Below are 14291 nucleotides of genomic sequence, written 5' to 3'. Positions count from 1 at the left end.
TGTATCTTATCACCTTATACATTCTGTAGTCTTTGATTTTTCAATATTGCCCTGCATCTGTGTTTTCCAATAAAGCATGATCAAAACCTAGCAAATAGATCCACACAATCTGACAGTAGGAACCAACTTGAACAGAAAATGTCGAGAGAGGGATCTTTTCCAAGCTGAATTTGATGTCTGAAGAGAAATAGAAATGATATTCCATTGCTTTTGTCTTTCATACCATGTGTGAATTTGTGCCCGAAAGACTTAACAATTAGCTCTTTTTGTCATATTGTTTGTTTTGCGGTAGAAATCTAATATTAAAGAAGAATATTCATTGAGTCAGAAGTATCTTGAAATTCTAGATAGGAGTTACGCCCTTGACATTGCAAATTCAGCTAATCATTATCATTTATACACATTTTCAATCTTAAGCGGAGGATGAAACAATAGTATGGGTCGTACATGTTTCACAACAGCATTCTAAGATCGATTTTCCACCAAAAATACGTTGATCGGACAAAAGAACAGTATACACAAAATGATAAACCAAAGGATTCTTCAACAAATCAATAGACAAAATGATATTCTGGATATACAAGTCAAATCAAATTTTGTTAAAAAGAATTTGAACTGAAAAAAGCAAGCACTCAGACTCATAGATCTATTAAATGGGTGTTTCATAGAGAATAATACATGGCAAAATCCGTATCATGTGTCGTATCATCCCGAGACATCAATATCAGCCCAAGGGCCTTTAGGCCCGAGGGATGATATTGGTCGAGGGTGATACGGCATGTGATACTGATTTTGCCATGTATTATACGCTTTATCATATATTTCAACAGAAGAGTATTATATTATATGAACTGTTTTCTCATCCATAGCACTGGGTTACCTTCAGTTCTGCTTCAAGTAAAATAACTGCTCAATTATTTATACGAAGCACCTGGGTTACCTTACAATTTGCTTGCTGTTGTTTTAAATATATTTTGTTTATTATTGTTTATATTTGAGTGTTTTGTATTTTTTATAGCAGCAATTAGTGTGCCAAAAAATATGAAAATTTGATGTTCGTGACGTCACGTACAATATGAAAACTTGACGTTCTTGACGTTACATACCAAACAATGACGTCATTCAAAAAATTGCCCTAATTTGAGGAAATTTTTTCTTAGGTAGCAATACACAGTTAGGAGTTTAGTGTGGCATTATGGCCCCTGTGGATTTTTCAAATAGGAAAGTTATTGTGTAATAAAAATCATTTTTAGACAGATGAGTGCTAATTTAGCCTTCAAAGATGGTTTATAAGAGCATCAAGATTATTTTTTACATGTTTTATGGGCTGTTTTCTGTTTGACAGTCCGTATTTTCATAGCTAGACCGGCCATCGGTCCAGAACTTAATGTACTGTTTACAAACACTCTTTTTCTACACGAAGTTTTTGATGCAATTTTACAAAAAAATGAGACGAAAGACATATGATTTTCATTGGATTTGCTGAATGATATATGTACACAGTTTCAAAAAAAGGTATTACTTCAAGCGATTGAAATTCTACTTTTAGCCAAATTTTGGGGAAATATGTGATATCTTTCCCCCCCTTTTTGCAATATTTTATAACATATAAATGCAGATTGTTGCCATGGATACACTAAAAATAAATTATATTTCACCATTTTATATACTGGAAATAAAATCTATGGAAGATTCTGATTACATACATATGCCCATATATGACAAAAACAGTAAGCTTGATATTGCAGGAAAGCAATGAAAAGGGGATGGTAAAATTCATCAGGGAAAATTTTAGTATTTTTTCCTAACTGTTTATTGCTACCTTAAGCGGAAAAAAAACCCAAAAAACTGACTTTATGTAAAAAAAAAAGAAAGAAAAAAGGTATGCGATACGGGTTTTACCATGCGATACGGGGTATGCGATACGGGTTCAGCTATGCGATACGGGGTATGCGATACAGGGTAGGTGATACAGACTGGAAAAACGAACCTTTATAAGATATACAAAATAGCTGTATTTTGTACTAAATATATGATAAATATTGATATTCTTATAATTCGATATAAATGTCAACAAACAACTAGTTTTTATGATGCGCATATTAAAATTATAAATTACTCGTGCAATTGAATAATGTTAGATTTAACAAAAAAGTGAGATCTGTAACAGACGAGTTCGGTCCATACTTTTATTTTATCCTCCGCTTTAAAGATTTTAAATACATACATCTTCAAATGATCATCAGGTTAGAGATTAGCTCAGTTTGCAAGTCCAAGACAGTAATACTTATCCAGAAAAAAATGATACTGTTGACTCAACCAGATTGCTATTCACCATAAGATATATGTATCAAATGACGGTGGTAGGAGTTGAATATATAACAAACCAAATGATCTGATCAAGAGGGAATACTGTGAATCAGTTTATGGTACAAAATTTTACACAGACATGGAAAACCAAAAGAAATTGAATAGCGCTACTATTTCTGTTCTTCATCTAGAAGTCAGTGTGAAGCCATTTCAAATAAGAAAAGATCCTTTAACGACATTTTAAGCACGAGTGGGTTCATGAAAAGAGATCGAGGCGAACACTTTGGTAGGTTTTGATCATCATTTATCTGAACACTGAAAAACACAGATGAAGGTCAGTATTAACAAATCGTAGATAACAGATGGGAAAAGGGAATTAAAAAAGTGCTGCTATGTTGTCATTCGTTCCTCAACCTTGAACCACACCACTTGAATATACCATTAAGCAAAACACATATGTTTATGGGATCAGATCGTCATTTGAGCAGCTAAATTCTTTTTTATAAACAAATATATGTCACATATAATATCGGCGCTGGCCACTGCCACGTTGAAAGATCCAAAAAGATAAAACAGAAACAGTCAGTATACAAATAAAAGAAAAAAAATATAAATTCTCCATATAAATAGCTATGGGTCGAACAAAAGGGGAGGAGTAGCTGTAAAGCTAAGTTTCTAATGATAATATACTGCAGTTTGAGTTTGATAAACATAGAATACTATTCCTGCTTTTGAAATTTTTGCAATATTAGTTGCAACTTTAAACTCAAAGTTTAACATTTATAAGTTAAAGGTCAAATTCGGAACTTTGGTTAATGTTTAATTAAGTACATAATAAAACTACACGTGAATATACACGCGGATAAACAATGAGACATGTGTATTAGATTACAGAAATACAAACCTTTATTATTTACATGAACAATGCCATTGTAATTACGCAAACAACGAGGCAATCATGGAGCAGTCCAAGACACGTGTTGTTTACCTTTCTAGGAAATGATGCATTTTAAAAGTAAATATATGTAAGTGTGAAACAAATTAGAATAAAATATATATTACTTTAATTCACATTAGAACAGTTTGTCATTAATACATGTAAGTGTTCAACAAATTAGAAAAAAATAAGTCCATTTGGTTCAATTTGTTAAATAAACACCATTTAGAGTACTAGAGTACAAGAATAAAAATTAGACTGAAAAAAACAATTTTTAAAGTTTTGATAAGTTCTTATTGGAACATAAAAAATACTTATTCTTATCCATTGCCTCATTACTATCTGTGTTACATTCTGTATTTCAAAAAGCCATTTATATTTTGTTTGAGTTAAAAAAAAAAAAAGTGACAGTCATTTTAGGTCAAAAATATAAAAATAAGTGAGAGGTTTAGCTAGCTATAAAAACAGGCTATATCCACCATTTTCTACATTAGAAAATGCCTGTACCAAGTCATGCATATGACAGTTGTTATCCATTCGTTTGATGTGTTTGGACTTTTGATTTTGCCTTTTGATTTTTGATTTTCCTTTTTGAATTTTCTTCGGAGTTCAGTATTTTTGTGCTTTTACTTTTTATATACCTTATCATAACTTTTCCTGAAATGTGCAGTATACTTTCCACTGTGTATATGATGATGAAATGGTTTTACATATGTCTGCTAATGAAAAATTTATATTTCTTTTTATAAATGAAGATATGGTATTTTATACTGCAAAAAACTGCTATGAAATTTTTATAAAGCGAAAAATATTTTATACTTATGATAGTTGACGTTTGTATTATAATTTTAGAAAATTGTTTTATAATCTCTCATAACTATTTATAAAGTGACTCTTATTGCTAACTTGTATTTTAAAAAGCTTTATATTATATATGTAACAAGTAATGAGACTTAAATAATTATTTGACACAAAAAATAACAAAATAGTTTGCTTAATTAAAAAGTTTAAGATAGACTTAAGAACTTTTTTGTTTTGAATGATAATTTTTATCAAACCCTTATACAGGATGTTATAACCTTTAGTTGATTTCTATCCTCTAAATTAGATTCAATTTAACCCTAAATCTGTAAAAGTATCTAAAATAGTGTTATCCATATTGTTTTTTTATAAATAACAAATTGACTGTGAGAAATTGACGGTAAATAGTTGAGTTATACCGATTCTAACCACAATATATAACCATAAAGATACTGTATACATTAAATTGTCATTGTCTCATTGAATTTATAAAGTTTTTTTTATATACCTCGAATTAAAAACTTAGAACTTAGAGGAAAATCGATTCGGAAATTCCATAATCACATGACAAAATAAAATAACAAAACGCTTCAAAAACGAAAGGACAAGAACTGTCATATTCCTGACTTGGTACAGACATTTTCCAATGTAGAAAATGGTGGATTAAACCTGGTTCAATGGCGCTAACCCTCTCACTTTAATGACAGTCTCATCAAATTCCGTTATATTTACATAACAACTCTATAAATTTAGATATTTGATTATTATGGTCTCGTTTCTATTTCTCTCTTAGCTTGTTATTCTTTAAGAAACACGTATTTCTGCAAATTGGTATTTCGACTAGTGAAATATAATATTGTTAGTTAGGGTGTAACACACTTGTTTAAACCAACTGGCCCAAAGTGTTATGAAAAATAGCCCCATCATTTTCAATGAATTACCCCCAAAAAACAGAGTTAATGTTGAAGGTCTAAATACATGTATCAAGTCAGGAATTAATAGTTATTTTCATTCCTATAATGCGTTTGAGCTTTTGATTATGCCATTTGGTTGGTACTGTCCGAACCTAATTTTCATTGGAATTCGATATTTTTGTTATTTCCTTTTAGGTAAAGAACTGTATTTAAAAAGACACGGTACCTTTGATGATCTTCATGTGCAGTAATTGATTCTGTTTCAATATTAAATGCAAACTAACATCCCTTTTCATTATACTTAACAATAATATCTTTCGAGCAGTGCAGATGCCATACAACCTTTCTTCGTGGCTGACATGTCTGCTCTTATATTTGTACAGTTTTTGGACGGCGCTTTGCTTTTGCGCCAAAAACATATTTCATTTGCACCACAACCCATATTTCATTTGCGCCAATTTATAAAACCTTTTATTTGCGCTATTTTACAGTTAAATACAGGTATATAGTTAAGGAAGCATTTTTAAAGTCATTTGTTGTTTTCTTCCATTCCCCCCAAAATCTGTGTCCAAAATATTTTAAATTACAGGGTATATACAAAGAGGACAAATGAAGAATTATACGTGTTTGCCCTAAAAATAACTAAATTTATTAAAATTGAATTAAAAATATGTGATATGAATGCAAAAAAAAAGAAGAAAAAACTCTCCACAAGAAACAAAATGACATAGATATTAATAACTTAAGGTCTTCGTTTGACCTTCAACAATGAACAAAGCCCTTACCGTATAGACGATATTAAAGGCCCCACAATGAAAAATGTTAAACAATAAGAATGAAAAATACCGGTATAATAAACTATGGTTTAAATATAACTACCAGTAATTAATCAATTCTTAGTTTGATTTGAAAATAAGATAAAGATTTTGATTCAAAGTTTTGATAAAAAGAAATTGTCTTCTGGCTTTGCAAGTTTTTTTTGGTACGTTTTAGCAACTTGTCTCCATTTTTCAGAACATGTGCTAACCTATATGTGTCCAACCTAAATCAAAGACTTATTTTGTTCTTTTTGTCTCTGAATTGACAATGTTCATCATGACACTTCAAACTAATTATATAATTCCAGACTTAGTGACTCTCAGTTTTGTATAAAAAATGTGTATGAACTCCTTCAATTCTCCAGAGGGAATATTGTAAACACAAATGAATAGTGAATTTTTCCTTTATATAATACATGTAAAATGGCACAATTGATTTTTTTTTTTATTTTTTGACGCAAATGATGTTTATATTTTTTTATTCAAATGAAGTTTTTATTTTTTGGCGCAAATGAAGTTTTTATTTTTTGGCGCAAATGAAATATAACCTTGTGGCGTAAATGAAAAATTGGATTTTTTAAATATTAGCGCAAAGACAAAACGTCCTTTTTGGCTTATGATTACTCAATTATATGTGATATTTCATCTAAGGATTTGAGTCGATTAATTTATTGAAATTGCTATGCAGTCCTCCCGACTTATGGTTGATGTATACACAACTGTCAAATTATCTAACATTGTATGTGTTATTCAAGAACAGTGGATATGGTTTAATATTGCATGACAGTTTTGTTATGGCTTTGACTATGAGTAGTAGACAATGTCCACTGTGAAGCCTGGATATAAATCAAATTATAATGGAGAGTCCTGATTTCAACAACAACAAAAAAATAACACATTGATCCAACTTTTTTTGTTAAACAGTTATTGAGGTAGTATGGGCACAGAACTCCTGTCAAGGTTGCCAATTCAATGTGTATTTACAAGGAGATTCGTTGGTAATTTTTAACATTATTTGTTTACTTCAATGACAAATATAAATCATAACATGTTTGAAAATATCATCCGGCAGCTGAAGAGTGATCGACATCAAGTCAATACATTCCGCTCAAACCATTGCCATGGATCGTGTTGGATACAGTAAAGGTAAGATTTGTTGGTCCCCAAAGTTGCAAGTTCAATGAGATGAACAACAGTAATGAACGCCCTGTTCATTTGGACCTTAAATATGTATGTTTAATTACATTAGATGTATGTTTCATTATAATACGTTATTCTGATTGACTAACTGCACATCTCCTTAAACAACTTCATTACACAATTTTTTTTATCATTCATGATGACACGAGGCCCCACAATAAAGTGCACAGGTAAATTAGATAAAAATCGTGTTTGCATAATCATAGTTAAAAAATGTAATTATATGTATTGAATGCTTCTTTTTGTAACTTCATAGGGTTGTAAAAATATTGACCGTGCGCACATACAAAATGTACTTCGGTCACCGCTTTTACACCCCGATGAAGTTACAAGAGGAAGCACTCATTTCTTAAGTATCAATTTTGTTTCAAGAGTTGATTTAACCTTTTTGTCCATCAATTCAAAAGAAAAGTGGCTCTGAATTTCTAAATTGTCAAGCCTGAGCATAATCAGAAAGATTCGGCCTATTTATAGCTTGCATATACTTACATGATGCAGTTATGCAAGTACTTACGATATCCTTTATTAATACGAACAATGATGAAACCGAATTGACATTTAGTTTTTAACTTGAACTTCTAATATAGATATATGATGTGTTCTTGTATGATTGCCATGAAGACAATTTTTCACCAAATTCAAATGAAGTGAATGTATTATAGGCAACCGTGTGCGGCTTCAACAAGGAGAAAATCCATACTGTATGCTCGGATTTAAAAAGTTCCAACATAAAAAAAATACAACTAAATTTGAAGACTTTCTTTGATTGATAATTACATGTACATCACAACTACTGTATAAAAGACGACCTAATTCCTACTGGTAGAAAAAAAGTAATCCCTTTTTTTTAAAAACTTTATACGCTTTAAAAAGAGAACCGTGGTTGATCTAATCATTCTTTTTTTGCACTTTGCACATAATCTGTCAACATTTTCAAGAATATAAAAGGTTACACTTGAATCGTTGAAACTTCTGCTTTGATTCGATCAAATTGCTTGAAAGACCATTAGCTTTTGATGCTAACCGTAGTTTAATACATGTATCATATCTCATTCAAAAATATATATATATGCACAAATGGTCTTTTTTATTCTTTAATGTTGTTCGCCAGTGCTATCTCATTGCCGTTTTATTCATAACACTATCGAAAATGATTAAAAAACAGTATATTTTGTCGAAAGGAAATATAGAGACAAAAGTATTCAGGTTCAAGCAAGCCAAAAAAAGTTATTCTGTCGTAGACTTCAACACCTCTTTCTACCAGTGCAAGCATTTCAAGGACGTAGAAGGAATCTGCCAATTTTCGTGAGAAGTTCTCCAACATTGATCATCACGTTAGCAATAGTAACATCAACCTCTAAGACTGAATTTACTTTGTCTCGAATTTGCAGAATTTGCTGTATACCCCGACGATCCGATTTGTATTTGATAGAACAGTTGTCATAGTCAGCGATCTGCCGATAATGTAATAATTTTAGCAATTCAATAGCCAGTCTGTTGTACATACATATATTAAGGTACTTGCATACAACATGCATAACTTTGGAAATAACAATATAAAAGGCCGAATTCTGACAATTTGTTGGTGGGTTTAAACAAACATTTGTGATTATGTATGTGACATGCGTGTATCCTAATTGCATAGTACACTCACATAAAGTTTGAGCAGAGACGACTGTCTTAATAGGTTGTAATATGGTATATTACGGATAGCAAATGTGTCGAGGTTTGTGATTGGATAACAACACAGAGATGTCAGTGTATATTCAGGAAACTGCCGGGATATATACGACGTTTTTATCCCCAATTGGAACCTCAAAAACGTCATCATAACACCGGTTACTGATGAGTCTTATGTAGACGAAACGCGCGTCTGGCGTATAAAATTATAATCCTGGTACTTTTGATAACTATTTACTATGTGACGTAGTCAAAAGCTATCAGATTGTCAGAGGCTCACAGAGGGAAAATAATGACGTGCTTCAGTCAATAATACATTTTTGATACAAAAACACGCAATTTACACTTTTAATACTTAAATTTAATGTTAAGTGTTATTATAAATAATTACATACACCATAAAATTATGATCACAGCAAATAAGAAAATCCTTCACGTGTGCCGATCATATTAGGGTTTTCAACTTATATGTGTTGTGAACAAAAACCTGCACTGGAAAATAACATTAAGTCAGGGGTAATCCGTAATATATGTGTAATTCAGGTCTCAGAAAGGGTATATACTGTGACATTCCGGGCTAAGGGCTTATATCCCCTTGCCCTTCGGCTCAGGGGATATAAACTCTAAGCCGGGAATGTCACAGTATATACCATGTCTAAGACCTGAATAACATAAAATGTTCCAGTGTTTTATAAATATCATGATACCAATGCTGCATCTATTATATTGCCCTGTAATCAAATTAGATAACTAATATGATGTCTAGTTACAGAGTCACATATGACATCGCATATACAGTAGAAGATTTAATTAAAGTTAAAGCCTGTGCTATTTGATGTTTGGATGGATGGATGGATGTTATTTTGTCTCAGAAACCGCAATCCTTAGTTTTCTGATATCCTGAAATAATCAGTTAATTAGTTTAGTAACGGAAACCTGTAACGATACGATTATATCAAAAAGATGGACCAGAACATACATGATGGAAACTAATCAACGATTACATAGATCAAAATATACATGAGACGTAACTTATTCAGCTTATAAAATCTTACTGAGAAAGAGTACCCACTTTCAAAAAAATCTTTAAAAAATGAAAAAGGTCATGCATCAACGGACGTTATAAAACAAAAGTTTACTCCTGAATCGATCAAACTTGTATTTGAAATTTACTAAGTCAGGAATAGGACAGTTGAGTTTTTGATTTTGCCATTTTTTTAAGGTCTTTCCTTTTTGAATATTCTTTTGAGTTCAGTATTTTTGTGATTTTACTTTTAACGATTAAGTTTTAAAATTTAAGTAGTTGTTATGGTCTGTTACAGCCAGATCCAGATTGTATTAAAATTTATTGTATTTGTACAAGTTTATTGATTTTCAGTATCATATAAATAGGATTGCTATTCACACAAAACCATGTAACATCGAATGGACTCATTATAGCAATGCCGGCAACAATCTTTCTAGTCGCTATTATTTTTATCGGGGCTACCTGTGCACAAACAGGAGACAATGCTAAATCTTTAGTCACAGATTTGTTCACTGCAAATAATTATCAAAAGAAAGTTCGCCCAGTAAGAAATCAGGATGATTTGCTTGTGCTAAGAGTTGATTTCCATTTAATTGGGATAAACGGAGTTGACGAAGCGTCACAAAGACTCACTACTACTGGTTATTTGAGCACACTATGGAAAGATCAATATCTGGAATGGGACCCAACAAGCTATGGTGGAATGATAAGTGTAAATGTCCCACAGAGTTACGTGTGGAAACCAGCACTTGCATTGCAAAATGGATTTACCAAGCTACAGGAATTGGGCAGTAGTGTAATCAATGTTAATATCAATATATCTGGACATGTGACATGGGAACCTTACGAAGTTTTTGAATCGAAATGCAACATTGACGTTAAATATTTTCCGTTTGATCACCAAACATGCAATATATCGTTTATTGACTGGTCCTATCAGTCATATGAGGTACAAATTCAGGAAGGAACTTACGGAATAGTTACAGGTGAATTAGAAGATGATGCTGTATGGACTGTAATCTCAACCAAGTTGTATCATGACACACTGGACTTGGAATCTAGATTAACATACTCTTTAACAATTAAACGAACTCCAGGATTTCATGTTTTAAACATAATCGTACCTGTTATTTTACTTGGCGTTCTGAATCTCTTCACGTTTGTTCTCCCAGCAGACAGCGGAGAGAAGATGGGATATTCCATCACCGTTTTTCTGTCATTTGCGGTATTTTTGATAATTGTTAATTCTGAACTTCCAAAGACGACAGGATCCATTTTTGGACAGTACTTGATATTTCAGTTAGGAATTGCATTGTTTACGGTATGCGTTACTGCAATACAACTACGATTTCATTACAGAACCGATCCTGTCCCTCGTTTGTTATCAGCCGTATTGGGGTGTCGGTGCAAAAGTAAAAGAAAAATCACCGATGGGAACGAAAACGGAAAACTGGAAAAAGACACAAACGAGAGTAAATTAGAAGAAACTTGGAACGACTTCATTTCTATCTTAGATTTCATTCTCTTTTGGGTATCTTTTTTTGTTGTACTTTCTGTAACAATAGTTGTATTTCTTAAATTGAGCTAAAATAAGCACTCTCAAATCAACTAATGCATGTTTTGTTATAAAGTTACTGATATGTGTACTTTCTTATCTTTTGTAAATTATCAAGTGCCTTAATTCTAAAGTAAAAATGTAATAGAACAGAAAGTAAAACACCACATAAACAACATTTGTTAAAACTACTTCAATGAAATCCACGGCCAGTATTTTAAAATAAAGAAAAATCAAGGTTTTGTGATGTTATAATTCATATATTAAATTACACACGTAAAGAAGGAAATAAAGCACCAACGAAAGCAACGTCTAAATAACGGATTTATGCATTTCGTGCTTATTGTTGTTAATGTATTGTAAAATAAAGTTGCCAATAAATTTTCTTGTGCATGCCATTTTGATTTTCATGTTAGTGTGTACTTAATGTACATACAAAAACACGAATTTGTTTTTTCAAAAATTGTGAGCTCGTAGCTAAAATGTCTTTGTCGAACGTCTTAATAATAAAAGGGTCAACTGACATACCGGCTCTGAAAAAAAAATTAAGATAATAAAAAAAGGTTAACTAATGAAATGACCTATGACGACCTTGATAAATACGAAAAGCAGACTGAATTTTGTTGGGTCTCACCGAAACCACTAGCATGCACTACTCTCATACATAAAAAAGAGCAGAAGGATTCCAATAAAAACAATAATGCGTCTTCTGGGAATAAGGTATGTACAGGGTTCTGTTTAATGACCCTCAATCTTCAATTTACAAAATGCCGGATATTAGCGGCGAACATTTACGTAACTAATTACTGCAGATTATTTGAGGGTGATACCTCCTTTTGTTTTTCTAGAATAATTCCAATCTTAACCAATTAAGGACATACTTCAAATGATTTAGCTGAACTAATACCTGGTCAAAAATTACTAATGTAAAACAAACGGGAAAACCAACGGTCTCATATATATATAATAAAACACGAGAAACAAGAAACACTTATGAACCATATAAAAACAAATATAATGAATACCTATCTTCAGTTTAATTTAGGAGTAAACTGAAGAATGCTTAAAGAGAAAGTTACAATGGTGCGAAGAGCGTATCTTCAATACCCAACGGTTGGTTACTCTTAACGATTTTACATCTATCTTAGTAAACACTTCCGACTGCGAGTTAAAATAGTACTCTTATCGACTTTTCCGAAGTGAACGTCTTTGATTTGTGAATAGAATATTAAAATTCGAGGCAAAATCGACAGTAAAAAGTCATCTGTGCATTTGATAGAATGATCGAAAAATATTCTCAAATTTAAAACTGGGTTCTTATGTTGCATTGTTAAACCACTGTCACATGTTACGGGTGGCGTGGCGCTCACAAACATGTTAAACCCCGCTACATTCTATATAATCATATCATGGTTTTGGAGCCATAGTTTACCGATTGTCACCTGATAGTAAACAATCAACAAAGAAACAGAGATATTGTACGTGTATAAAAGAGGGACAAAAGATATCAAAGGGACAGTCAAACTCATAAATCTAAAATAAACTAACAACGCCATGGCTAGAAATGAAAAAAAAAACCCAAACAGACAAACAAACGTACACATGACACAACATGGAAAACTAAAGAATAAACAACACGAACCCCACCAAACACTAGGGGTGATCTCAGGTGACCCGAAAGGGTAAGCAGATCCTGCTCCACATGTGTCACCAGTCGTGTTGCTTAGGTAGCACTCCACAGATAGGTGTTTAGTTTCGCAATTTGGCCCATGTTGATTTTTCAAATATAAGAGCTAGTGGATAGCCTTTGTATTGGGTTTATATGAACATCAAGATTATATAATGTATGTAATATAGGCTGTTTTCTGCATGACAGTCCGTATTTGCATGTCCCTACCATATATTGGTCCGGCAATTATTGTAATATTTTTTTCCAACTTTTTATCGCACGAACTTTGTGATTGGATTTTACGAAAAAATGAGGCGAAAGATATACATTTTTTATTTGATAATTAGGAAGATTTATGAAAACAGTTTCTAAAAAGGTATCACTCAAAGGCATTGAAATTCTAGTTTGATCAACAACAAAAATTTGGGGGTTATGTGACATGTTCACCCCTTTTTTTCAATATTTTATGTTAAATAAATGCAGAATGTTGCCATGAATAAACATTAAAGGAATTAATTTTCACTCTTTTAAATTTTGAAAATCAAATCTATGGAAGATACTGATTACATACGGCACATGTACAACACAAGCAGTTATAGGTTAATGTATTAGAAATCCAGGAAAAGGATATGATAAAACCAGAGACATATAATACAAAAAAAATTGTATTATATGTCTCTGATAAAACATTTTGTAGCTCATTTTTAATTTTATTTTCTAACTGTGGAGTGCTACCTTATGTGATAACAAATCCGGTAAATAGTCTAATTCAGTAGGTCACATTCATGAAAGGGAAGGGGATTGTAGTTACAGTGCATAGTTAACAATATATGTTCCTTTAACTCGCATAGTTGTATTCTTATGTTGAGCATCGACTGCTTATTTGCAACAGGCGAGTGACTTATTTCAAAAAGACGCTTTGACTTGTTAACAACTTTAATGGACCCATCTAACGCACGACTGTCTTATATATCATTCGAAAGCTGTACTTACTGTTTTGCCGGTCGTAATTTTTCTTCTTCCGGTAAATCAAGGTCAAAGGTCACGAATAAAAAATCCAACTTTTAGCGAATATTAAACAAAAGGCCATTTTCTAATTCTTGTTCCATATTTTAAAAAAAAATCATATAAGCTCTATAGAACATGATAAATTATTTCCAAATCAAACAAAAATAAGAAGTTAGATGCGCAATATTTCCTGAAAATTGAAATTCATCACAAATCCTTAAAAAAAAAATGAAAAATTGTTCCAAAAGCAAAATATATCTTTGGGAATCGATATTTGTATGCTAAAAAATAGACGAATGCATATGTTTTAGGTCAAGTAATATTTGTTTTGTGATTCTAAGATGCAATTTTTAATTATTGTTTCAAGCAATA

General features: G+C 31.8%; 1 protein-coding gene across 1 annotated transcript; it reads left to right on the top strand.

Annotated features, from left to right (window-relative positions):
- Positions 1-10094: 10094 nt before the first annotated feature.
- On the top strand, positions 10095-11275 carry LOC134710948 (acetylcholine receptor subunit alpha-like). The gene has a single exon (XM_063571371.1). It carries the CDS (start codon positions 10103-10105, stop codon positions 11273-11275), a length of 1173 nt encoding a protein of 390 aa, XP_063427441.1. The 5' UTR covers positions 10095-10102.
- Positions 11276-14291: the final 3016 nt, after the last annotated feature.

The sequence above is a fragment of the Mytilus trossulus genome, chromosome 3 (assembly GCF_036588685.1).
Source record: "Mytilus trossulus isolate FHL-02 chromosome 3, PNRI_Mtr1.1.1.hap1, whole genome shotgun sequence".
Taxonomy (NCBI): domain Eukaryota; kingdom Metazoa; phylum Mollusca; class Bivalvia; order Mytilida; family Mytilidae; genus Mytilus; species Mytilus trossulus.
This window is presented reverse-complemented; position numbering and strand designations above follow the sequence as displayed.